This window comes from Rattus norvegicus, chromosome 13 (genome assembly GCF_021556685.1).
Source record: "Rattus norvegicus strain SHRSP/BbbUtx chromosome 13, alternate assembly SHRSP_T2T, whole genome shotgun sequence".
NCBI lineage: Eukaryota > Metazoa > Chordata > Mammalia > Rodentia > Muridae > Rattus > Rattus norvegicus.
Window position 1 is genome coordinate 84,799,080 of NC_141546.1, and position 27,342 is coordinate 84,826,421.

The 27,342-nt window shown below is 42.0% G+C and overlaps 1 protein-coding gene across 6 annotated transcripts in view; it reads right to left on the reverse strand.

Moving 5' to 3' along the window:
• Positions 1–3,373: 3,373 nt before the first annotated feature.
• Ddr2 (discoidin domain receptor tyrosine kinase 2) overlaps positions 3,374–27,342 on the reverse strand; it is a 124,663-nt gene continuing 100,694 nt past the window's right edge. For all 6 annotated transcript variants that reach the window (NM_001443623.1, NM_001443622.1, NM_001443624.1 and 3 more), the window contains 10 exon segments: positions 3,374–9,211; positions 12,573–12,722; positions 14,614–14,848; positions 15,119–15,307; positions 17,410–17,537; positions 18,794–19,017; positions 20,386–20,596; positions 23,410–23,540; positions 24,378–24,440; positions 26,972–27,215. In NM_001443623.1, the coding sequence (NP_001430552.1) occupies positions 9,077–9,211; positions 12,573–12,722; positions 14,614–14,848; positions 15,119–15,307; positions 17,410–17,537; positions 18,794–19,017; positions 20,386–20,596; positions 23,410–23,540; positions 24,378–24,440; positions 26,972–27,215 (1,710 nt within the window). In that variant the 3' untranslated portion in view covers positions 3,374–9,076.

The following is a 27,342-nucleotide window of genomic DNA, read 5'->3' on the forward strand; positions in this document are numbered from 1 at the left end:
AGCCGGGTTTCCCAGGGAGAGGCTGGGCTGCAGGAATCCAAGTCAAAGGTGGCTCCTTGGGGCGTGTAGATCCACCTTCCTATCCTTTTCTAAAGCTTCGTCTTTGAGAAAGAGAACGTGGATTTCATTGACTTTTATTTATGTCGAATCACTGGTAAATTAGCAATTTCAGTCTCTGAGTGTGGAATGAAAACCAGAGTCTCAAAACTCTAAAGGAATGGGAACTGTCATCTCCTTCAGTGCCTATCAGGCTGCTGTAATGTTTTTTGTTTGGTTGGTTGCTTTTTGTTTTGTTTTTTTGGTTTTTGTTGTTGTTGTTGTTGTTGTTGTTGTTGTTTTTCGTTTTGGTTTGGTTTGGTGGGGGGGGGAACGCCAAACTATCCCAGATGAGGGCTTCGGAGGGGGTGAGGCTAGGTATTGAGAGAGGGAAGGGCAAGTGCATACATAACTCCCAATTTTCATTAAATTCACTTCACATAAAAGTATCCCGCACAGCTGTTAATCGTTATTCCAGCTTTCGCTACTTACAGTTAACCTTGAGTGAACGAACTAATACATAGGGTGACTGAACAAACTTTATGCCTCTTTCAAAGCTGTACTTAACGATGAATAGCTGTGATCCTAAATGACTGATAACACCTTTTCTGGACTTTAATCGATATGTTTCGATTAATGACACCAACGAACTGCTAAAACTTAAGAAAACTGATCATTTCAGCTGTTCGTCAAAGATGGTAACAACACATTTCCTAAAGCCTTGGAGTGAAAAATAAAGATCCTCCACCTTGAGATTCCATGCCCAGATGATCCTTTTAAGCCCTGGAGGTCAGAAGTGGCTGCAAAAGAGCAGCGGAAAAAATGCTCGCTTTTTAAAAGAAACGGGAGAGTGGGGAGTCTAGGGTGGGACAGGTGTATGCACTGCACCCTAGGGCGGCTACCAAAGTGGCCCACCGCCCAACTGTAAACTCAGTGGACGTATTACAAGGTCTATTTTGAGATGTTTTTGAAAGCTGTGTCGTGCAACTGTTTGCATGGATGCCGTGCTTGAAGACCCTCAGGAGGCTGCGTGTGTCGGGGAGGGGTTCAGCCTCTCCACTGTCTCGGATGAGAACCGGTGCAGGGCTGACCGGCTCTGAGTTAGACGAGGCCCGGAAGACTTCAGAGAAAGTCTCTCCTCCTCCACCACTTCTGTCCTAGCCCGGTGAGGAAATCCGGGTGTCTTCCTCGTTTGGTTGTACTCTAAGTTGCTGCTTCCAAAGCTCTGTGACCATCAAGGGATGGACTGGACTGTTAATCTAGAGTGCTTTCTTTTTAAAGTAATTTGTCATAGGAGAGTCACAACCTAGAACAATCGAAATATATTTTAATTCACAATTGAGTGTTGGGTTTTGGTTTTTTTGTTTTTACTTCACTCCAAACTACTCATCTTAGGTTTGTGTTGTTTGAGGGCTTCTGCTGTTGGGTACCAGAACAGTTTGGTACACAGTGAGTCTACCCATCACTGGCAAGCCTTGGTATGAGTTGAGCAGGTGTCAGCAACTCTCTCTCTCTCTCTCTCTCTCTCTCTCTCTCTATATATATATATATATATATATATATATATATATATATGTATGTATGTATATGTATGTATGTATAATAAATCCATATAATAAATCTGTCTCTACACTAAATTTGGACACTGATCTCTTCCTTTTATGATACAGTAGGTAAGGATGTGTCCTTTGCTCTGATAATAAAACTCTACTCTTGGTTCTTAGAAATATTCCCAGAATTGACGGCCTCTAATTTGCAAACAGGACTGATGAATAACTGTCAGTTGGGGCTGTGGAGTTTTTCTTGTTCATATTTTTCAACCCTCTTCCCTCAAAAAAAAAAAAAACCCACATTCAGTCTGGCTCAAAACTAACTCAGAATTTTACCCAACTTATTGATGGTAAAGGGTCACGTGTTGCCCTGTGTAGGATCCAAGGACTGTGGAAGAGAAGGATTTACAGATGTGAATCCTTCAAATAGGAAATGAATATAAAACTATAAATGGGAAACAGTTTTCTTGTTCTCTACAACTTAACCAATCCCATGCAAACTGCTAATGAAAAACTGAATGGACATAATTTCCATCCTCAGTAATGACCTACATACAAATAACTCATCTGTGCGTTTGTGTCTGAGTGTGCACAGATGCAAGGCATCACTCATGTCTGCCTTGGCACTACGTGTTGACAGCGGAATTATCTCTCTGAACATCTCCAATCCCCCTGTTCCCTTTCCTTCCATCCTGCTTCCACCACTCAGGTGTATAAGTTCCTGGTCTTGGGTCCTGAGACAGGAGGCGCACTCATGAACATGTTTCTTTGTTGAGAATTCATACCTAGTCTCTTTCCACGATGACACTGCTGGAAGAAGAGTGCTCATGTTACTCGGAAATTCTGCAGGTTAAAGTAAAATGCAGTTGGGATCCTTCCTCCCTAATCTCTGTTGCGAAGTTTGCATCTGGATCCCAGGTGTATACAGTCTTGTTAATGTATGCTTGTGTGACCAGCTGCCTGAGACAGACCATATTTGGATTTAGCAAGGGTTTCTGTTCCTTTAAAGAAGAAGAAGAGGAAGAAGAAGAAGAAGAAGAAGAAGAAGAAGAAGAAGAAGAAGAAGAAGAAGAAGAAGAAGAAGAAGAAGAAGAAGAAGAAACAGCCCTGTAGGAGGACCAGCAGTCTCAATTAATCTAGACCCCAGAGATCTTTCAGACACTGGATCACCAACCAGGCAGCACACACCAGCTGAGATGAGGCCCCCAACACATATACAGCAGAGGACTCCCAGGTCTGGGTTCAATCAGAGAAGATGCACCTAACCCTCAAAAGAGACTGGAGGCCTCAGGAAGTTTAGAGGTCTGGTGGGGTGGGTGGAGTAGTGACATCCTTGTGGAGATGGGGGAGGTGGGAAGGAGGTATGGGATGTGGAACAGTCAGAGGGTGGACCTGGAGGGGAATAAAATCTGGAATGTTAAAAATAAATATAAATAAATGGATAAATAAACAAACCAACGAAACAAACCAACACCACAGTAATGACAATGAAGGCTCTCAAAATAACCCTGGAAACTCAGCCTCCCAGAAGTGGCCCAATAAGGTGAAGATATGAAACAAGGTTTCTACTCCGTCGGGGACACACAGCCATGTGAGTTAGCTGTCAACTGATATCTAACAGAAGCCTTTTCACGTGGCCCTCTGTCAGACAGCCCTGACCAGCATGTCCGTGCTGCATGCACCCACTACAGCTCTTTTCCTGTGTCTCTCACCACTCCACAAATCGTGTGAAGGAGAAAGATAGCAGCGACCAGAACTGTTGTCCCGGAGACAGAAAGAAGACTGCATCAGTAGCATGACTCTTTAATCACTGGTATTTACAATTTATCATCTGACAGACTTACAGGGAATAAATAAAGAAAAATACAATTGGCACCGCGCTCCATTCCGTTTTCTAATACAGAGGATTTTTATGTGTCCGTTTCAGAATGACTGTGACCGTTTTAAGCAGAAATTAAATCCATCTGCTATTTAGCCCTTGACAAAACACATTACCCACCACAGGCTATTGAAAAACACCCAGAGGTTGTCTCCTCATAGAAGAGTCCACCGTATTACTACAGGAAGTAGCTCCTCAGGAACAGGACATGGGGCAAGAAGAAGGGAATCCAGAAACAGCAAAGAACCATTTTGCACTGAAAGGAATGTTTTCTTGATGGACAGCTGTGGTTGCAGATCAGCCTCGGAACTTAGGTCTGCCCTCCTGTAAGACCTGTAAGGTTACTGGCAAGGTGTCTGTAGGAGAAACTAAATAGCTTTCTTCAGAGGGCTGAGTTTGGAGCCAGAGTCGTCTTCTCTCTCTCTCTCTCTCTCTCTCTCTCTCTCTCTCTCTCTCTCTCTCTCTCTCTCTCCCTTACAAAGACTACAAGGGTATACACTGCCTGAGGGCACTTTTTTCTTTCTCTTTTTAATTGAGAATAAGCCCTCTATGTTATAAAGCACTTCTCCCCCAAATTAACACAAGTGATACATACTTTCTCCATACTTTATTCATTAAAAACATAAAATTCACAAAATATTCACTTGTGAGCTAGGAACTTCATAAGCCACAGACTTAAGGGCTATTTTCCTGTAGTCCTTAAGAAAGTCAGGGTAAAAGTGTCTAACAGAAAACCCAAGGTCTAGGAGATTACAGTTTCAAATGTTCCCCAGGAAACTGTTGTGCTTGCATTTAGTTTAACAGCTAAGCAAGGACAAACAGTTAAGCAAACGAAGTTTCTCTGGTACTCGGAAGACAGCATTTAACCTCACATTAGGGGTTTATATTTGTGTCGTATGTGTCTTATTCCAGCCCCATTAAGTGCTTCCATTCCATCCCATTTAATTCTTGACCAAAGTACTGCTTTCTCCTAGACCCCTCTCACCAACAGGTGTCCTGTTCTTCTGTTTGGAATCCCTTTCCACTTAAAAGCCCTTTATAATGTTACTCTTCTTAAGTTGTTCTTGGAGTGTTTGGGATACCAAACAGAGAGCTAAACACTGCACGTGACTCCTTTGTGATGCTGTGGCCATTCTGGGTCCAGCAAGGAAGAACTTTATTTGAAAGTGGATTCAGCAAAAAGGTGGAGTATTGTTCACTGATAAAAGAGCTTGTCCGTTTGATGTTCTCTCTCATTTGTATCAGTTTGATGTTCTCTCTCAGGTGTAGAGTAATACCTAGACAGACTCTTTATCCTGTATGCCACCAAAGCCAGGTTACAAACCAAGAAAGGGTCATAATAGCCAGTGAGCAAATGGGTACAAGGTAGGAAAACTGGCACAAGCCAAGTCAGGCCTAGAGTTCAGTTTTGAAAATGGGTCAAAACAGACCATGGTTTCAGTGGAGGAAAATAGACTAAAATATTTTCAGTGGTTGGGGGGCGGACTAGATTCAGGCTAAGGCTATTCTGCACTGATTCTTTTGTAACTTATTTCAAGTCTCAGATAATTGCAAATTAAAAAATTTCTGAAAAACTTGGGACAACTAAATGGTCCTTCCCTAGTCTTTTCCTGCCAGCCTACTCAAGTCCTGAGTAACTATCCGGTTTCCTTTCTTCTTAACTCAGGATCCCAGTTAATTCACCAAGCACCAATGACATTCATCCGTTGCCAGAATAGGAAACTTCAAAAAGGATTTCCCAGAGTACACCAGAATGTGCATCTTGCAAAAACATTAGGTGCTTACCTCACATAGTGCCCAAGGGCATAGGCTTCAAAACAAAACAAAACAAAAAGACTATACTGCAAGCGCAGGCCCAAGAATTCAACTTAGCATCAAAGTTGCAAAAACCAGTGGGTTGCAATTCTTTTCTTTTTGTCCTGGATGAAACCTGACACTGTTCAGTTTTCTAGTACATGTCTTTAGAACATCTTCCCACATTTCCTTCATCCTGACACGCCCCCCATCTCCTCTTTACTTAAAACATATGGCCTAGGACCACATCACGCTTTTCTCGTGGGATGCCGGGGTGGCAGATTGATGAACTTGTTTCCAATATGACACACAGCTCGATCAAAGATCCGACAAAAGTTAGTGTTGTCTAACTTACACCTACCGTTCCCATGTTCGCTGTGGCCATTTTAGACCAAGCTATGCTGAGCATTTCTGAAAGTGGATTCAGTACTTCATGCCCAAACAGCACATGGAACACCAAGTCCCGTGCACAGACAGCACTGTCACCGGCCCTAGATGTGGTCTAGAACTCACAGGAGAGCAAACTGCTTTCTGTACCCACTTCTCCAAGACGAGGAGGTCACTCCCTGATGGCTCGGGTGGCTACATGTTTCTATATCCGTGAAGACCATGTGCTCCCTCAACTCTGCAAAAATCCCTTGCATTGCCTATCATGTACCCACTATCGGTTTAATAGATTCAGGCCCCCTCACCCAGCATTTCTCCTTTACTTCCTTACCCTCCATTCTTTCCAAGTCACTTATTCTAGCCTCGCTCAGATCTCTTTTCAGGTATCAGCATTGACTTCATAGCCTCCAGCCAGCCCTGTCTCAACCACGTCTGACTTGCCTCACCCTGTGTCTTCCCCATAACCTCTCCTTGCCTCTCTATATGGCACCTTCCTTTTCATTTTCCCCCCATCCTCTCCATCCAGCCGCACATACACACATCCGTGTAACCACTTTTAAAAAACACTACCCACAGACTTGTGTACAGCCCTCTTTTGTTATACAATTTTGAGCATTCACAGACAATCTTTCCACAGCCCCAACAAGGCATGCTGTCCTCAGGACCCTCGTTTCCATTCCAGGTCACATACGTGACATAGTTACATATTTGCCTGGTCAACAGATCAAGATTTGAACATAGATACTAGGCTATAGATCTATAATGTAGAGAGAGATATCGATCCATGCCTAGCAAATGTGAGCTCTGGGTATGATTCCCTAACACTGAAAAATAAATGGACCTGGCTATTGTATGTATGCATTCATCAACAAAGCTATGAACTGAAATATGACCGTCTAAAAAGGACATCTTGACACAAATGATCCACATGTATTGTGATCACAAATAACTTGGGGAAATAACAATAACCCACAGTTTCTCATCCGTTTCTGCTTTCTTTAGATTTAGATTTGAACTACTTGTAAGTCTTTTGAGTAAGCCCGTATCATCTACCATGGTCGTCACTCAGACCTGTACTGCTAAAGTCTACTACTGTAAATAGAAACTAAAACTGTGTCTATAATACAAAGGTTTCAGTGCCAGAAGGTGGAGCCTTCTTCATACCAAAAAAAAAAAAAAAGTGCCTGTACATGATGATACATATTTGATAGCCATCTGGAATAGATTAGTTCCATAAAGCAAAGACCTGGAAATTTCATTTTTAAAGGGATACAGTGAACTGGGGGCAGGATCTTGAAGAGAATATAGACAAGAGTTGTGAAAGAAGCATGTCTGACCATAGAACTATCAAATGAGATAACATGAAGGCGTACCTGTTCACTCTAAAGCAGATATAAGGCAGGCGGTGGTGTTACTTAAATGATGTCTCTGAGGATTACTATCACCAGCCACAATTCTCTGTGCAGAAACTGAACCTACATCAAGCACAAGTCTGTTCTCCAGCAAGCACAAACCATAGCAGAACTCCAAGAGATTACTAGATCACCTAAGTCCATTTTTCTTGTGAGACAGTTAAGGAAACAAATTCAGAGAGACAGCAAGACTTGGGAAGATGGCATACTTGGCTTGTGGCAGAAAGAGGGCCAGAGTTCCCAACCCAATGCTCTCTCTTACCTCTCTGATCAAAGTTAGCCTCGGGAAAGACAAAAGCTGAGAATGGTAGAAAAGGAGAGATAAATTTGCTATGAGTGAATGGGATCCACGAATTAAGACTTAGGGTTATACCTATGCTGTGTCCTGTAGCCATGCTGAACCAAGAAGCACTCGGGTTTCTAAGAGACCGTGGAGCAAGCTGAAAGGATAAACATAAGCAAGCCACCATTATTATACCTTGACTTGGGAAGCTTATTTGATAATCTTTTTTTTGGTTTCCCTCTTTAGGATTTAAGGGGTTTGTAATCTAGATTTCTGCTGAATCTTAGAGTCTGTGGAGGATGAAAACTTAGGATCTGCTCTAAGATGACTCCTGCTTGATTGTGCATCAGTTCTCATGAATCCTGAAGCCAGAGCTTCATGCTTTGCCACTGGCCAACCTCTCTTTGGCAAAACCACTGTCAGTAACACCGAATGGTCATCCTTTTATTATCCCATATGTAGCCAGTAGTCAAGAACCTCTTCCTTGCATACTTCTTCAGCTAGTATCAGAAACTTCTCAGAGATGAGAGACTCCCCATCTCTGGGGAAGCCCATTCACCTGTGTATGTTCTATTTCTATAATTTCCCAAGTAAAGAGTGGAAATCAGTCTTCCTACAACTTCTTTCATGGGTCTTGGCTAAACTTTTGAGAACACTCCAAACATGTCTCTTGTATGTTGGACATGACTTTGGATACTTATGTTTGAGAAGTTGAAAACCTAGCCTAAAGAGTCCCACAAAGGCATCGCGTATTGAAAGAAATAGAATTGGACAAGAGGAACCAAAGAAGCAACCATTAAAATCAAAATGCTAGGCTTTACTGATTAAAGTCAAGTTGTCACTAAAACACACAGATGAAGACCTTCACATGTTACCAACAAATAGTACACTTGTTAGTCATCCTCCAAGGACCTCCTTTCCTATAACCACAGTCTACTGGGAATCTTGTGCAATCTTTCCCTTCTGTGTCCTTCTGTCCTTCCAGCTTTACAACAGACATTTCTTTCTACCCATATGCCCTGTTTCATAGGTAGGCCACGACCTCTGGCCATGATTGAAGAAAACTTTCATTCCAAGAAACAAGGTAGAGATTTTTAAGTACATGGCACTCACTTTGAGGAAATAGATAGATAGATAGATAGATAGATAGATAGATAGATAGATAGACAGACAGATGGATAGACAAATAGACAGACAGAGACAGAGAAATCTGAGAGTCATGTCCAAATCAGAAAATCACCCATTAGTTGTGGAATGCCAAGTCCTGCAATTCTTCATGACTACTAAGTATTTTCCTTAAGCCTAATCTCATGGTTCCCAAGACATTCATATTCTTCAAGTTTTTTTCTTTCTAAAGGTATTTTTACAGAAAGTGACATGGAAAAATATTGTAGGATCTGCACACTTATAAACATAAGCATAACTTTTATAAATTATCTTGAGTTTCTAGTCTTCATTATCTAACCCTTCGGTATATCAAGTAACACTTCTTTTACTAATATCTGCTCTATATTTTTTCTTTTTTAGTTATTTCATGTAAAAAAAAGTATATATGAGTCAATGGTAGGGAACAGGGAAGTGCAGTGGAGGAGGTGAGGAACAGAGAGGGCAGAGTGACTAATTCTCTGTCTCTCGGGTCCATTGACTGTCCAGCTGGAGTGGCTTAGATGTGGGTGAGCGGTAGGTCTTGTGGGGAGGATCTGGGCCACAGGAACACTGCCAGGTACCGATGGCATCACTCAGCTCCTTGTTGAAGAAGCAGAAGGTGTATTTCTTGGAAGGATGGTCGGTGCTTGGTTTCTCTTCTCCAGCAACTGAGCATCAGCTTATACACAGAGTCGGGGCAAACGGCTGGTTGAGGGAGATAGATCTTTGGGAACACAAATTTGAAAAGAGAGAAAATTATGTATTAGGAGGCAGGAGGAGAATGGGCTATAGCATAACTCGATGTGTACCCTCGGCACTTTATTGAACTTAGTGACAGACATGGGTGCTATTCTCACAGCACAAGAGCTCTATCTCATCAGCCCATTTCTTATCACCTTCTTCTTCTCTAGCCCTCTCAAGCAGTATTTCGTGATGGGCCATCCTGTGGGCCCTGCCTTCCTGCCAAAGGTTACACCAATGCAAAAGGGACTCTGCTCTGCCATCAATGAGGGCAACTCTTGGCTGAGCCAATATGACAGAAATAAAGTACATTTGTAGCTTCAGCTCCATAAAGAATTTGAGGTTTTATTGCAATTTTGATCGGAACAATATTTCAGCCAGATGTAGAAGTTGGGAAGCAGGCTGTATCCTAGCAATGCCCACCATTGCTCTCTGTGTTTCCCCTCCTCTGTTCTGTTCTCATTTAGATGAGATTAGATTGCACTAACAGGCATATTTGAGATGCCCTAATTCCAGCCTATGATGCTACTCTGAAGTTGCCAGTTACCATCTCCACAAGCAAGATTCTACTCTGCTGGCTCCCAATCCACCTTCTGCATTTTATAATTTATTACTATCAGCTCCTTAACTGTACTTTTTAATACCACGCTATATTGACAGATTACTAAACCATACTTAACTTTTCCATGATCCCTGAACCATCAAAGTATCATTGCCTTTGCTGAACCCAATCTCTGTACCTAGTTAGTTCCCATTGCCCTGTCTTATCTCATACAACACCAGCCTGTATTCTGTATCATAGGAGCTGGGCTTTACCCGGAGTCTTATAATCACGTATGCCCATCAACTCTTCACTGACAATAAAAAAGACCAATAGGCAAAAATATTTGACTTCTGCTAAAATAGCAAATTAGATGACTATTAAATCAGATACAACAAAGTTGAAGTCAGAATTACAAAGCAATGGCTACAAAATACCAGGCGTTAGGAAGTAACCATTACTGATAATTGGCATTCTCAGATATTACTGATAAACATAAAATTGCTGGGCTCTTTCTGAGAACTTTAGAAAAAAAAGTATTATAATCACTTTAAGTTCCAGGTGTGGTAGTGGCAGGCCCAGAGTCCTAGCACTTGGGAGGCTCAGACAGGAGGATCTGAATTCAAAATCACCTTGGAAATGTGCAAGACTCAACCTCAAAGGCAACAACAGCAATAACAATTTCACTTGAGAAGTTCCAGTTACATTTCATAAGACTTCTTATCACACATATCCATTTGTGATCTCTTGTAACACCAAAGTAAAATTTAAAGCGATTGAATTTTAGTAACTAAGTTCTATTCATACCGTGAGCAATCAAGAAAAATGCCATCTGGAATTTCTTCACACCTTGTGATTATAAATTGAACACAAAAATGCCAGATGCACTTTTTTTTTTGTTTCTTTTTTTTTTAAATTTTTTCCCCACTTTTAATGGTTGGAATTTTTGCTGCGGACATTTAAGCATTTGAAATTTAGAATTCCTATCAGCCACACTGTCCTCCTTCCGGGTATCTCCTGTGCCCAGGAGGTTGGATGAACTAAGGAAATGGCCGTATCATATTTGTGTAGCTCAGGGACTACAGAAGCCTTGGAGAAGACGATAAAGACAGCACTGTCTATATCTGCTCAGATCAAATTCTAGAACACGAATACTGGAATTTCAACTATAAACACAATAGTAATCAAATTTTACCGAATCTAACACATTTGTATTTAACCAGCTATTTACATTTGACATGCCAAATTCAGAAATTTCTTCCTCAAAACTTAGAGTTGTAACTGAGACATGACCCAGTACGTGATGGTCATATTTGCTTTTGGCCTGGATTCAGTCAAATCCCTGACTCTTGCCCCTAATCCCAGGGAGATGGTCAGATGTGTGTGTGGTACACTGCTAGTACCCTGTAGGTAAAAATTAGTGGTTCTTTTTACATAGACTGCCTAAAACTAAATAAGAAAAGTAAAGTTCTAAAAGTTATTATAAATGAGAATTGCTATCATTTTCAATTGGTTAAAATTGCCATGTTCTTATAAAGCTGCATAACAGAGTTGAAATACCATTTGATGGCTTAGTGAACATTTTTAATATGGTGAACACTAATATAAAACTAACAGAATGCAGGAAAGGACTTGGCCTTCCTCTTGTGGCATGGGTGGCAGTCTTGTTTAAAAACCGACTCTGCGGGGCTGGGGATTTAGCTCAGTGGTAGAGCGCTTACCTAGGAAGCGCAAGGCCCTGGGTTCGGTCCCCAGCTCCGAAAAAAAGAACCAAAAAAAAAAAAAAAAAAAAAAAAAAACTGACTCTGCAGGATTTCTGTTGAGAATCATTTGAAGAAAACCAAGAGGCTCACAATGACCCCACTTTTGCCTATGATTCTAGGAATTACTCGAGCTAAGACTATTATTTCAACGAGTGGGATCCATTTCCTAATTGAGCACACAACTTTTAACTTGACATGTGTGGTTTAAATGCATTAATCTAAGAAAGAAAAGCTTTCTTCTTAGTCCACTGCCTATTTCATAAAGACAAGAGCAAATCTTTGCTTTATCACAATAAGAGAGCAGTTATCTCCTGTGCTGGATAGTTTTCGGTCAACTTGACACAAGCTAAGGACCTTAATTATGAAATCTAGGGGACCTCAATTAAGATAAGATCTCCATAAGATCTGTCTGTATGCAAGCCTATGGGGCATTTTCTTGATAAGTGATTGATTAGGGATTACCCAGTCTACTGTGGGTAGAGTCATCCCTTGGCATGTGGTCCTGGATTCTATAAGAAAGCAGACTGAGCAAGCTATAAGGGGTAGGCCAGCAATCAGCAGCCTCTGAATGAATATGGAAGCATAAACCAAATAAGTGCTGTAGATGAGCATTAAAAACTTAGCCAACCAAAGAAAGCTTGGTATCTCAGGGAGTCAGGACTCTGCATGAGTTTGAGGGCTCAGCTGTCCATCGCCTACAAGAGGATCAATTGGCAGGCCCAGAGGCACGTCCCCAGAGAAGGACCAGGGCACACCAGTCCTTTTGAGAATGTCCAAGTCCAGAAACATTGTTCACCAGCCCAAACCCCCATCATATCTTATTCTGATGGTTTTTTTTAAGCAAACACCATTGACTCCCCTCACTCCTCTTTTTACCACCAAGTAGACTTCCTGGACGATCTAGATTTACAAATAGACTTAACCTAAGATGGAGAATTTTGTTGCCATCCTTGAGCTGGGGCCTTCCGACATAGTCAGGACCGTCCTTTCTCCTTCCCTTGAGAGAGAGCACCCAAGTCCGTATTCCCCACAGTCCGTACCTGCCTCCCCTGGTCTCGGAAGAACTCTCCAGTATTCTCAATAACCTGCTCGTCCGACAGCTGGGAATAGGGCTGCTCCTGGCAAAAGGTGAAAGTCTCCCACAGAGTCACCCCAAAGGCCCACACATCACTTGCCGTGGTGAATTTGCCCTGTTGAAGGAGAGGGGGGAAAAAAGTCAGAGCAAGCCAGGCCCACAAACAAAGAGCCTGTTCCATGCCGGTCATCGGAAATCAATCTTCCTTCCCCCGACAAGGGCGAGCAATGCAGACACTGCCGAGATGTGCACGGAGGAACTAGAAGTGGTTACTGGAAAGCCGTCTGCTCTCCCATCCCTGTGACCTCAGCTTAGGCCTGCTTCTCTTGGACATGTAATCCAAGAGCTGTGAGGATGCAGTTCCTAAGCCCCTGGACTGAGCGTGAGAACAGAGGCCTCTGGGCTACCAGCTCTCTGAACGCTAGAAGGTCACCTGGAGGATATAGACCACTTTGGGAAAAGCCTAAGTTAGCATGAGAAATCGATTGTTTTGATGGTAGGAATAAAGAAAGGCTTTTAAGGGCCTGGAATTAGGCCTGGTGGATCCAGGATTCTCACTTCCCTATTCATTGATGGCCCCAGTCTTGAAGATTACTTTATCAAATAACAACACTGAGATCAGATGGGATCAGTGCTCAATAAACACACATTTTTCTATTTAATAAAGATAGTGGTACAGACATGTAAAGGGTATTGATTTTTTAGATCAGAAAAATAAAAGGAGTGGTTCACTAAATTATTCCAGTTAATAAGTCCATTAACAATTTAACAACTGATTAGGAAACATAGTCCTCTGAAGGTAACCCCATGTGTCTCTTTTGAATACCACACAGCTGCTCCTTTAGATTAAAAATAATGCTTACATATGTTAGAAGTTGATAAAATAAAGGTTCACATATATGGATGAAAAGGTCACCGGGTTTTTATACAATGGCAACTATTATATCATCATTCTTGCTCATTTTCTTTCTTTCTTTTTTTTTTTTGATCCAGGATCTCGCTATCTAAACCATGTGTGTGTCTAACAGCAATTCTCCTAGTTCAGCCTCCCATGTATTAGGAAAACAGGCAGACAGAAGTATTTATTCATCTTCCAAAGGACCTGAGGTCAGTGCCCAGCACCCTGTAACTGCCTGCAACCCCAGCTCCAGGGGATCTGACATGCTCCCTGGCCTTTGTAACCATGTGTCCTTACATGCACATCCCTACTTACTACAAATGCACATGTACACATGTACACACATATGCACACACACACACACACACATGCATGCACATGCACACAAACACACACACTTGTATACTTAAAAATAAAAAATCAGGGTCGGGGATTTAGCTCAGTGGTAGAGCGCTTGCCTAGCAAGCGCAAGGCCCTGGGTTCGGTCCCCAGCTCTGAAAAAAAAAAAATCAAAGACATTACATATAAGACATGCATACAGGAGAAAAACCATCAAAGGCAAGATTCCAAAGCATTAACTTATCTCCGTGGTGATGTTCATTTTTTTATTGCAAAATTAACTTATGAATCCTGAATGATTATCAGGTAGAAATAAGCAGATGAAGTAGAAATGAACAAAATCAAACCGGGCTCAGACTTTTCTCTGATTCTCTGAATATTATGGAAGACAACCAAGGTAACATTGTAGAAAGTGAGAATTTATGGTTTAATAATTGATAAGGGGCATGGTCATAAACTTAATATGGAAAATATATTACAACATATTTTTTAACAGATAAGGGTTTTAGTGCCCAGAATGAAGACCATTCAATGGGGAGAGCTAAAGTTTCTAGAGTGGTACATTACCGTTTCCCAGAAGAAGTAGGCAAGTCTATAATAATAATGACAGCAAAACAACAATAATAAAATGCTCAGAGAAGACCCTCTCAAATCAGGGGAAAATGTCAAAGTCTATGGGGCTCGCCTCCTGCCACCTCCAGTTTGTCCCGCTTCACACCTGAACAGCAGGTCAGTTGCTGGGACGAGGCTCACAGATGTAGAAACTCACCAGCAAGATGCTTTCCCAGGACATCCAGCGGATGGGGAGCACTGCCCGGCCCTGGATCCGGTAGTAGTCACCACTGTACAGGTTTCTGCTCATTCCAAAGTCAGCTATCTTGATGGTGTAGTTCTTGCCCACTAAGCAGTTGCGTGTGGCCAGATCTCGGTGGACAAAGTTGAGAGATGAAAGGTACTTCATCCCAGAGGCAATCTGGGTAGCCATAAACTTGAGGTTGGCGTAACTAGTGGCACACGTAAGAAAAAAGAAAGCAGCTATGGACAGGGCATATACTAAGCAACAAACCAGGGTTGAACCATATCCTGCCTCCACTCCCATAGAATGTTTGATTTCCCTTAAAGGGTAACTGCCCCATCATCCACCGCACATGAATTGATTCCCCATGCTAACCCCACGACGACTGATACCTTAACATTTACCACTCCCCGTTTTCAGGCCCTGGAGTTACTCTCATGGCTGCACAGTAAAGACACAAAGGACCTGACTCATTTACCTGACTGTGGCATTGCTAGAACCAGAACTTAGAGGCTCGTGGCGAGAAAGAAACTGATTGAGGTCTCCGTTTTCCATGTATTCCGTGATCATGCAGAGCGGGTCCTCAGTGATGCACACAGCTAAGAGACGGATGATGTTTGCGTCCTTGAGCCGAGACATAATCTTTATCTCCTTAAGAAAATCATTCCTTTGGAGGGTGTGATTGTAGATAAAGTCAGGGGTTGTCAGAGTCAGGACTGAGAAAGGAAGGAAGCACGGCAGCGCCCCTTCCTACCCATCGCACCAAGCCTGGCTCCCCATTGGATAATCTTTGAGATAACAGACAAACAGGCACCCAGGCCTATCCCAACCAACTTCTCCATGAACGCAAAGGACCTTTATTTAATTGATGATAATGTTTTCAAGGAAAAGCTCTATGACTCGCTTTTATATCCCTAGTATTTGGCAAAATGTCCACTAAATAGACTGTTGTTAATATTACAGATGCAGGTGGGTGTCGCTTAAAACCACCCTGCAAATGGGCTTTCCATTAAAGACCAACTCAAGTGCTTTAAGATATTTGCCTCTCTCTCTCTCTCTCTCTCTCTCTCTCTCTCTCTCTCTCTCTCTCTCTCTTTTTTTTTTTTTTTTTTTTTTTTTTGGAGCTGGGGACCAAACCCAGGGCCTTGCACTTGCTAGACAAGCGCTCTACCACTGAGCTAAATCCCCAACCGATATTTGCCTCTTTCAAAGGCTACTAAGTCATAATCTTAATAAAGTGAAGCCACTTTTTTTACAAAGTGGATAATCACCCTCTTCATTATCTGATCATTATTTTTTTATTTGCTCCTACCGGCTTTTCCCAATACCATCTGCACTGGCAGTCAGCCATAGCACACAGGGGATATGGTAGCCTGCTCAGAGTTGTTTGAAAGCCATTTGGGCCAAACTGGTAATGGTGTGAGTTCATAGCGACAGCCGCATTTGAGTTGTACATTGCCAACATGGAGCCAATAGCCTACATTCCCAAAAACTACATGGGCCAATCAGAAGTCTCCAGTGAGTTTTACAGGAATTCTGCACTGAAAGTCAAATTCTGTCGATATAAATTCTTGGAACCAATGTAGTCCTGATTCAGCGTCTCCCCTGTCCTTTTCCTGTGAAATCCCAGGTCATGGGTTTTGGTGATGTGTGAGGATCCAGAACTTAGGCAATCCATCACTACCAAACAAGAGAGTATAGATAGAATCTGCAAATCTCACCAACCCAAGCAGCCCAGAAATACATTGTCTTATCTCACACAGTGTTTTTATTCCCATTTGCCACCCTCTGCTGCCCTGTGAGAATATTAATATGGAGAAGATCCCATCTCATGTTAATATTCGTAAGACAAAGCTCTTGGTTAACATGCGAAAGCCCACACAGAGTCACTTCCTCACCTTTGTCTCCGCTCCAGTCCACATCCTGCCCACCGTAAGACTTTTAATGAAACCTATCATCACTTTTGAATTTACAATAATTTAGGGACCTAGGAATAATAAACTTCCTCTTGGGGTGCATATCAGCGAGACATATCAAGACAACACTCATGGGAAGATGCATGTGGTATCCAGATGTTCAGGTTTCCCGGGACAAACAATTAGTTTCCCACCGGCATGGCTCTCTGGGTGAGAATGAACTCATCGTGACTGTAAGAGCAAGACTGTCAGAGAGCAATGCAGCATTCTACAAACTGCAGTCTATGTAGTAAAGGACCCAAGAGACCACTAGCCAGTTGGGGACCCTGCTAAAGGACTGTGGATTCTTTTGCTCAGAGGTCCACGGATGTGTTTCCACGTAGAAGTAACTTCTCTTTTGTGAGGGGCTGCAGAAGAAAAGGAGCATTAAAGAGAAAAAGAAAAACAGGATGAGAATGTAAACAGAGATGTGGGAAAATGGAGAATCCAAAGATGTAGGGAGAAAGGTGTTTGCCATTAGGAAAAGCCAAGCCAGAGGAGAGGGTGATGTTCAAGATTATGTCTGGGTTTCATAAGGGAAGAATATATTTGGGCTGTTGTGTGACAGGTGAGGGGACTTAAGTAAGTATATAGCAAATATAATATAAATGCATACATTTGTGTTTGAAAGAGACAGAGAAAAAGATGGGCACTTCTGGTCAGGACCTATAAAGCCTTAGAGTGGGACAGCTTGTGGGACAGCTCACAGCCCTTCCCATCTCAAGAGAGGAAAGAAAAATAAAAGCTCGGAAACGTTCAGGAATATTTCTAACCCTAACCATGAAGCAAGCAAAGGAAAATTCAAAATGCAGACCTGGCATTCTTGTTGGCATCTGCTCGAAGCATTTTCACGGCCACCAGGACAGGCTGGTTAGCACTGACGTCTAGTGCGAAATCTTTGTCTTTGAATTTTTCCATTCCCTCCACTTCACAGAGATGAACCTAGGCAAAAGTCATCCAGTCTTAGCGTCATTCAATCTCCGGGAGATGCCTCGGTATTCTCGCTGGGCATGTCCTGGAGATTAACTCTTATGACTTGGGCAAAATAATCAGTGACCAATAAGAGGCTATGGGTGACATAAATTTGATTCAAGGAATTGTCAGAATTAATAAACAATGCTAAAGGACCCAGCTATTATGATACATCGGTGCCCTACAAAAATGTACATTGAATGGACTATTGATAGGAAAGGAATGAAGCTATAATGTAGTATTTTATCACAGCGTGTCACTAGAAAATAACATTTGACATAATTGCTTCCACTTTGATTTGAGAAAGTTAATCCCTTGATCATATAAATATAATGCAATTCCCTAAAATAATCCCTTAAATGAGGAGAATGGTGTAAATTATGCCTATGAGTTAGAAATAGTATAGTGAGCATAGAATTTCAACCCAAGGGACAGGATGAGTCCATGAGACAGTACAGCCAAATGTCCGGGGTCTCTCTGCCTTCTCTGACACCAAACCCCCCAGAAGGAGAATACTTGACCCATACTGGAAATCAACATCATATTCATTGGAAACCAAGTGTTGCATTTGATGATGTAACACTTAAATAACAGGACTCAAAGATTCCCATTACAGCTGAAAACATTGCTCTGAATTCTCTCAAGGTTCTGATGACTTACGTAAGAATTAAGAGGCAAATGTCTAATATTTCATGCACCATTCTGAGAACTCAGAAGAGGGCTCCTCCTTATCTTTGTGGTGATTTCATTCCTCTGTGGTTAATTCCAGGACCAAAAACAGGGGCGAGGTTGGTTTGGTTTTTGGTTTTTTTTTAAAACCATGTTGACATATAACTCTCATTAAGAGGGAAAAATTGTAGCAAGCAGCTGGGTGTTCCTAGAGAATCCACAAAAGATGATGATATCCATGCTCCCCACCCTCAGAAACCTATTGTAAACAGTGTTTGAAAGCTTGGGGGAGTTTTCAGGATAGCTGAACTCTTGTGGCTCTCTTCGTTTTAAATTTTTGTATAAAAAACGGAAATTCTAGGAAATCTACAGCTCTTACCCAAAGATGAGATTGACCATTAACTATCTAGAGAGCAATGCAGACAAACAGGGAAGGGAGACCTCTGGCTGAGAACCCACTTCTAGGTAAACACTTGTTCTACTGATCCTTTTTATCCCCACCCTCCACTTCCTTCAAGTCATCAAGGACAGGGGTCTCATTCCAAAAACCAACTCACCTCCCCAAACTGGCCTTCTCCCAGCTTCTCTTTGAAGGCTAACAGTTTCCTGGGGAACTCTTCCACAGCCACATCTTTTCCCGAGAGCAGGTCCATGGTGACGGCAGGCACAGAGTAGGTGTTGCCACCTGTTACTCCCTGGAGATTCACTATATCGGCTTCTGCATAGTGGGGCACGCCCTCAGGTCCATTGGGCTGGGCCGGCTTCACAACACCACTGCAACCTGAGAAGACACGGGCCCTGAGTCTTGTTCCCAAGGGTTTTAAGAAGATCTGAGAGGATAGCAAGAACTCAGCCCCATGGCAGCCTAACCGTCTTCATACATACTTACATGCAGACAGTTGTGCTTCCTCTAGACACCTTTCTTTTGGACTTCAGAATGTAGGCTGCTATTTTGTTTTTCACTTTTCCTACAGGGCACTGTCATGAACGAGTTCCCTGACTAATCCTGTGGAATTGTGTAGCTAAGCCTTAGGAAGGTGTATGCTGCTGTATTGGGATGGTACTCTTGAAGGTTGGAAGTTTAAGAGCAAATTTCTTTAATTTCAGAATGCTACCATTAATCTAACAGTCCAGTTTGGGAAAGAAAACATCGTATTAAATTTATAGACTAGTGTTTACCATAATTGTAGAAAGTTAGAATAGAATTGATATGGGAGACATGGATCTTAGGAAATAGGTTAATTACTTTGGTTCTGTTAAGAAAATGAATTCATATGTAGTCTTTAGTTTTGCTGTTTCTAGGAATTAGATGAATTCAGTGGTCTCTTCCTATGATTTTTACCCCATCAGTGATAAGGTGGATGTTAATTTCCCTTCTTCTTTCTGCATATTTATTCCTGAATGAGCTTTTGTGTTTCTATTTAGTCACACCACCTGGCTCAGGCCTTCCTCTCCTGGATATAAGTCCTCTGCTGCTGATCCTGTCACCTCTAGGCTGATGACCATGGACTGCTTCTGAGGATACCATCGGTGACCCAGTACCACTTCTTATGTAGCACTTTTCAAAGGAGACTGGGCTTTGAAGCAACTGGCATTATATACCTTATTCAATACTTTTACTGAGAAGAGCCAAAAACATATTTACTATAAAAATAAAATCTTATACTAGTGTGATGATGATTTTACCAAAGAGAAGTCAACAAATTAAGCCATTCGACTATCCAGAGAGTTACCCAGAGATGTAGAATGCCTTTGGCTTCATGTCTCTTTTCTCTTCCCATTGTAATTTCCAGTCTAGAATTTACCCCCAGTAAAGTCTGCTCTCAAGTGAGCACAGAATGGGCCTTCTCTCCCATTACACACGGAACAAGAAGGTTATCTGGATGAGACTGCTCAACTTCTTCTGGTAACACCTCAATAACGCTTTGACAGTGTGGGGGTCCCTCTGAACATCTTATGTTAAGAATAAAAGAAAGGGTCTCAGAATAGACTAGAAGCAGCTGCAATCAAACCTCAAGGCAGACTGTGCACTTCTCCAGATGCTGGCACAGACTTAGTAGACTTGGTTAACCCGTAAAAAGACTGTTATGCCTCTACCATATCAACCAAAACTTCTCTTTCAACCCCCTGCCTATTATTTCATCCTTACCAGACTCTTCCTCTCCTGGAGCAAATTCTGGGAGCTTTCGGATCAGTCTGGATGGCTCCTGGTAGTCAGGGCGAAGGGGAAAGATTCGATCATAAGTAGAGTTGGACTCCTGTTCACTTGGTGATGAGGAGTGGTTGTTATTGAACATGCTGGACTCGCTGGGCAGGGAAAGGCTAACTGTCATTTCATCATCCAGCATCCTCCGTGAAGCCTGAAAGTCATGGATAGAGAGGGTCGTCACTCATTCTTTCTAAAATCCAGCCCTCCTGCTCAGTTTACACCTTCACCACCACCCCTACCCCCAGGAACACTGTAGCTGGCAGGGAGGCAGGCTGGCACCATGGATTCCCATGTTACAGAAATTTAGCAAAAGGTTCCTCTTTAGATGGCGGACTTTAACCATCTAACTCCTGCGTCGGCAACATTCATAAGCATCTACTGGAACACTCGTCAGCCTCATTTACACAGCACAGTGAGATCCTATAAGTAGCCAAAACTTTCTCCGGTTTTTAGAGTTATGGGAGTTCTATTAAATAACGGGTTTTGTTGACTTGTGCTTTAACCTTTTGATCTGTAGAGCCATAAACTGAAATGTCCATTAACTTGGGAGTTCTAAAACAGTAAATTAACAGTATATCTGATCACCCTAGTACTATCAGTTAGAATAACATGCTAGGTTTCACTAACCCCTAAACAGAATGACGAGTTACATCTAAAACAGGAAGAGACAGCGGCAAAAAACCAGCCGTAGTGGCATACATAGTGTCTAATGTGACTGCCAACGTCTAATGTGACTGCCATCTTCAACGAAAGAAAACCGCTGGCATCTGGTGGGTGTAGTATTTGAATCTGAACATGTAAAATATTCCATTTTACTAAACACACATACACAGCATCTTAGATCTTTCTACTAGACCAGCCAGTTCTGTGTAGCAGTAACATACTCAGAACAAACATGGAACCCAGCACATAGTAGGTTCTCTATCAATATGGGTTGACTTTCTCAAAGAAGTATTGCTGAAGACACCATCCAAAGTATCAACAAAAATTGGTATGGACTAAAAATATATTTAGTAGTGCTGTTGGTATGTGTATGTAAGCTTTTCTACACAGACAAAAAAAATTAGATATTATCCCAGCAAGAAATCCAGAATACCATCCTGGGGCACTGTGAGTCATTCTATAGGGCTATATACAGTAGTAGAAAGAATTTCTTGAAGGATCAAGTTAAAGATCCAAAGGCAAAAACTGCTTCCCAGACTGGCTTGGATCTCCCAGGTGAGGAAGATGTTCAGCAGATTTCAGAAGAAAGACCCGGAGACGGGTGGTAAATTCTAGATCAAATAAAGAGGGGCAAAAAGTCCAGAATAGAGAATGTAGAGTCTCTCTCTTTTTTCCTTCAAGTGGAATGTAGTCCTACTAGACTATTCAGTAAGAGCATATACTAGTTCTCCATCCCTAGCTGAGGAAATACTGAATGGAGAGTCAGTCAGTTTTCTTGAAGGTTATGACTTCTGCTAGGTTGACCACCCTCCATTGGACAGTCCACACCTATGACTACATGAACAACACAACAGGCCCACACAGTAGGTTAATTTTTTTAAAAAGAAAGAAAAAAGAAAGATAAGATCGCTCCTGAGAGACACAGCCAGAATACAGCAAATACAGAGGCGAATGCCAGCAGCAAACCACTGAACTGAGAATAGGTCCCCCGTTGAAGGAATCAGAGAAAGAACTGGAAGAGCTTGAAGGGGCTCGAGACCCCAAAAGTACAACAATGTCAAGCAACCAGAGCTTCCAGGGACTAAGCCACTACCTAAAGACTATACATGGACTGACCCTGGACTCTGACCCCATAGGTAGCAATGAATATCCTAGTAAGATCACCAGTGGAAGGGGAAGCCCTGGGTCCTGCTAAGACTGAACCCCCAGTGAACTAGACTATGGGGGGAGGGCGGCAATGGGGGGAGGGTTGGGAGGGGAACACCCATAAGGAAGGGGAGGGGGAGGGGGATGTTTGCCCAGAAACCGGGAAAGGGAATAACACTTGAAATGTATATAAGAAATACTCAAGTTAATAAAAAAAAAAAGAAGAAGAAGAAGTTGGGGGGGGTTGGGGATTTAGCTCAGTGGTAGAGCGCTTGCCTAGGAAGCGCAAAACCCTGGGTTCGGTCCCCAGCTCCGGAAAAAAAGAACAAAAAAAAAAAAAAAAAAGAAGTTGGGAGGGGTGGGGTGGTGGCATTAGATCTGGGAGGAGTTCAGGGAGGAGTGCAGTGGATAGAGATGATTGAAACATGTTGTATGAAATTCTCAAGGAACTAATCCAAATATATATAGTTTTAAAGAGTATATGTTAGTTTCAAGCAGCCAAAAGAAACCTTAGTCAAGCAGCTTTTTCTGCCACAAACTGCCTATTTGCTGCCTTCCTGTTGGAGTTACCTAGGTAGATAGGAGTGCATTTCAGTCTTCTGAAAAAGGAAAAGTCTTAGCGCTTCACGCTGGCGCCTTGAAACATGCACGTGCCCTTGAGGGCTCTGTGCTCTGCTTTTCGACTCTTTAGATTTCGATAATGGGTTTAGGCTTCATTTTGTCTTTTCTTTCTGATGGTAAGGGCTTTGTGAGATGCAAAGAGATTTCCTCTTCTATGAACTATTCCTGCCCCAAATCCTTAAAACTAACTTTGTGGAGCAGTTCAGAAAGGACCACAGGTGACTTGCTCGATTGAAAACACACACAGGTGCCTTCACTCTACCTCAAACCCAATAAACCGGATTCTTCATGGGAAATGCCCAAGTGGAGGTTTAATGCCTTAGAAAATGTTTCCTAAGATTTCGAGGCAGATTCCAAAATCTTCACTCCGTAGGTGAGAAACTACACTCAGCTAATGCCTTTCTGGGCTCCCTTCACCAGCCTTTCCACACCTCTGTTTCTTTAGTAACTTTTTGGAGTTTGGCCTTTGCTCCTGGTGTCATGGTCACACAGGAAATGGAAGTACAGCTTCCTGTTCATACTGCACATCCTCACCTTCTCTAGCATCTTCTGCCAGAATTGCCTCCACAGGATGATGACGATGACAGCCAGCAGGATGAAGATGATGGCCACCAAGCAGCCAATCAGGATCCGAGTGTTGCTGTCATCGACTTTAAGCATGGGATCTGTGACCAAGCAGAGAAGCAAAGAAAAGAATCACTTCCTAGGGCAAGTAAGAGCAGAAGGGACTAGAGCTGAGCATGGAGACAATCCCTGTTCCTTCAGGAGGATTCCAGAAGGTTCCGTCCTCATGTGTATGCTCTTTATTGCTCATTCTTACTTAGCTCCTATTTCCTAGTGAGCTCCATCCTCCATGGGCCACCCCCCTCCCTCTCTCTGTGTCTCAGACTAAATAGCAAGCGGGTTTCATACACATTCCCACATTTTGCATTCCCATATTTTGTCTGTGTTGTCATGGTGTGGTACAGGCTCTTTTAATGCTTGTGAAGATATAGGCGAGGAATGAGGTGCACTCTTCATTCTGAAGATGGGCCAAGGGAGCTGAGATTCCTCTCAGAAGAAACCCAATCAAGCACATTTCCAGATTGCTGGCTGTTACAGCCAGTAACTCGGCCAAGCAAGGACTGTACTTGGCGCGTTCCTCGACGGAGAGATAGAAAGCTTTTTGTTCCACGGACTCCTTGTCCATGAGATCGCTGTTACAGGTCTCATATAGGAATGCCTCCTTACTTGTTTCTCCTCCAAGCTTCCTAAACATCCATGGAGCAGTTGGAACACTCTAGCTTCTGCCCCTCTCAGCTGAAGAAACTCATGAAGGGTGACAGAGTAACCTTGGGTCCTTCACTTTGGGGGGTGGACCATTCTTCCTTTACCACACAAATATTCATTCAGAGCCACATAGAATCAGGCCACTCATACACAGTGAAGAGTTGTAGTCTCTCTTGTTCTTTGTCCAGGAGGTAACTTCATCTTAATATTGTACAATTATTAATCATACATACCAAAGGTTGTGGGTGCCATAGGAGAGGTGGGGAGTGCTCCAGAGTTATTATACATTGCAGCATCTGTCACAGAAAAAAGAGTGAATTAGAGACTGGGAGCAGACAGCCAGGCAATGGCACATCTGAAGATAGCCTAAGACCTAGTACATTGTAAAAATCGATATAGTGGGTTACCAATAGTGTTTTTAAAAGTTATACATGTATTAACTCATGACACCAAAGCCTGTAAATGCAAAATGTATAATGTCTCTGAAAAACAAAATAAGAAATAGTCCACAAATACATTCAATAAAGTAGAACTACCTGTACAATAAAGACTTTTTTTTCTGGTGCCAAACCAAAATTGTTGTAAATATTATATATTGTCACAATATAAAAAGTTAACACACGGTGTGTCAGAGGGCTTTGGTCATAGATCATCATAAAACGTGCATGGAAAGAAGGGCCTAGAGTCAATACTATGTAGTGTGAATTCAGTGGATATATGGGCATGAAATAAACCTATTATAAAGGCAGTCATTCCTCCCTAGAATTTAATCAATTAAACAATAAAGAAATCAAATGATTTAAATTGTTTTCTAAAGGATTTTTTCATTGTGCTTCATTGTCCTAATTCTCAACTTAAGGCTTCATTCATCCCTTGAGATAGAAAACTGTCTTTGAAGTGTCCTATACTGTGATGCTGTGGCTTTAAAAGAGAGACCCCAAAGTGTAATGCCCATACTGACATTGGTAATCAATTTTTACCTCTCATCTGTCAAGAATTAAAATATGAATTTCTCTTCTACGTGATAGTCTTTCAATAAATCCTAAGTTTTGTTAGCATTATTATACAATTAAAGAGCTTCTGGTGTCATCTGAATATGCTAAGTTCTCAAGAATCTAGAAGAAAATGACATTACCAAGACATACGATTTTAAACTTAAGAGAATCCTAGGAATCTAAAACTTAGTTCAAGCCATACTTGGCCAAAATAAGACAAATGTGCCAATCGCTCTGCCAAGATTACCCAAGAATACAAGTAGGTGGACATCTGTGTGTTCTCCCAGATGATTTCCAAGGATGTGAGTATTTACCTTCAGATTGTTATTACAATCTAAGCACCCCTTCTTTTGAGCATATACAATTCTGCTCTGAATATATTATATGAACCAATTAGTCTGTTTGCTTTTAAATACATTGGCATAGAGAGCATTTAGGCACCAGTGCTTTCTAAATATGCACACACCCTCTTACCCTATTAGCATAGCCTCATAAATGAACCATCGTGACATTTTCTTCTTTAGAAATACATCAAGTCAGGGGTTGGAGAGATGGCTCAGACATTAAAGGCCAAGCTCACAACTAAAATTAAGAAAAAAAAAATCAAGCCAGCAAGGCTGTTATCTTCTAATCCATGGCTGGGCTGCTCTCTCTCTCTCTCTCTCTCTCTCTCTCTCTCTCTCTCTCTCTCTCTCTCTCTCTCATTTTATTTTATGCTTGTACTTTTCGTCAGGTTAGATGCAGTCACACCATTGGCACTATTTAGGAAAGCCCATGGTTTGGTTCCCTGCTCTTCCTGATTGCTTGGGCTTGGTGGCACTCTGGACTAATTCTAAAAAAAAAAGCCATTTTTGTCTTCCAAAGTAAAACCCAGTGGCATAGATGAAGTCACAAATTCCACTTAACTTTTCAAGGCTTGGTGCAGGACAGGGTTTCCATGAACCCTACACTATACTCAAGGATGATTAAGTCATTTTTAGACTGTACTGGCAAATGTTTTGAGTTGTTATAATGAATGACATTGTATTCAAGAAGCTATTTCTTAGATGCATTCCTAAATGCTAGTAATAAAGCTAAATATGTTTCAGATTTGTTTTCTTTTCTTGTAGTATAGAATAGAATTTATTCAGGGCATGGGGAGGGGGATTCAGAGGGTAGTCGGGGCAGAGAAAGGCAGAGAGAGAGTGAGAGAGCGAGAGAGTGAGAGCAAAGAGGAGAGGAGAGGAGAGGAGAGGAGAGAAGAGAAGAGAAGAGAAGAGAAGAGAAGAGAAGAGAAGAGAAGAGAAGAGAAGAGAAGAGAAGAGAAGAGAAGTAGAAGAATAGAGGCTGGCCATGAACACATAGAGAGAAGGGGGGAAGGAAATGGGGGAGGAGAGCAAGAGTCAGATTTCTTTTCAAATATTACAGCAACAAAGAATAAACAAAGATGACAAAAGATTAGTAATGAAAGCGAGTGATAGGAGTCCATTGTTCTCGTTACTTTTGTACATAATATTTAGGGATTTTTATTTGAATTCTTTGATAGTACTTAAATGCTTCCTATTAGTAGTCTTAATTTGTATCGCTTTTGGCACATTTTAACAATCTTTTCCCATTAATTTTTTCTAGACAAACATGTAAAAGAGTCTAATAGAGTTTGTACTGTTCCCCTCTGCTTCCTTACAATTGCATAAATTAAAACTAGAAACGCAAAGGATTCTCTCTTTCAAAAAAAATGTAAGTCATCTAGGAAACCCCGTTCCTCTCCGAGACCTGACAAGAGGCAGCATGGATGCCCTTCCTACCTCCTGTATTAACCTACTTTCTTCCCTGTGGGGCCCAAGGTTTTCTACCTGATTGAAAAGTGATCTCGCTGAACATCATCCATGTGTCGGCAAAATGGTATTGGCATTTGATGGCACTAGCCATTCGATGGTGGAGGGGCACCGTGACAAACCGAGCACTGGGGTTCACATCATCCAGGACAAGGGGAAAGTAGACAGCAGTAGGTTCCCATTCGCTGGTTTCAGAGCGGAAGTAACATTGGACCTCCTTAAAGATCTTCACACCTTTAGCGAACATGTTATTGCAGTGGACCTGGCAGAGAAGGGGACATGTGAGAAACACGCTGGTTCTTCTGGGTTACATAGGAAACCCTAGGCCTGCCCATTTCTCTGAAAACTACCCATAATTCAATCTTCTGGGCAGTGGCAATGATACCTAT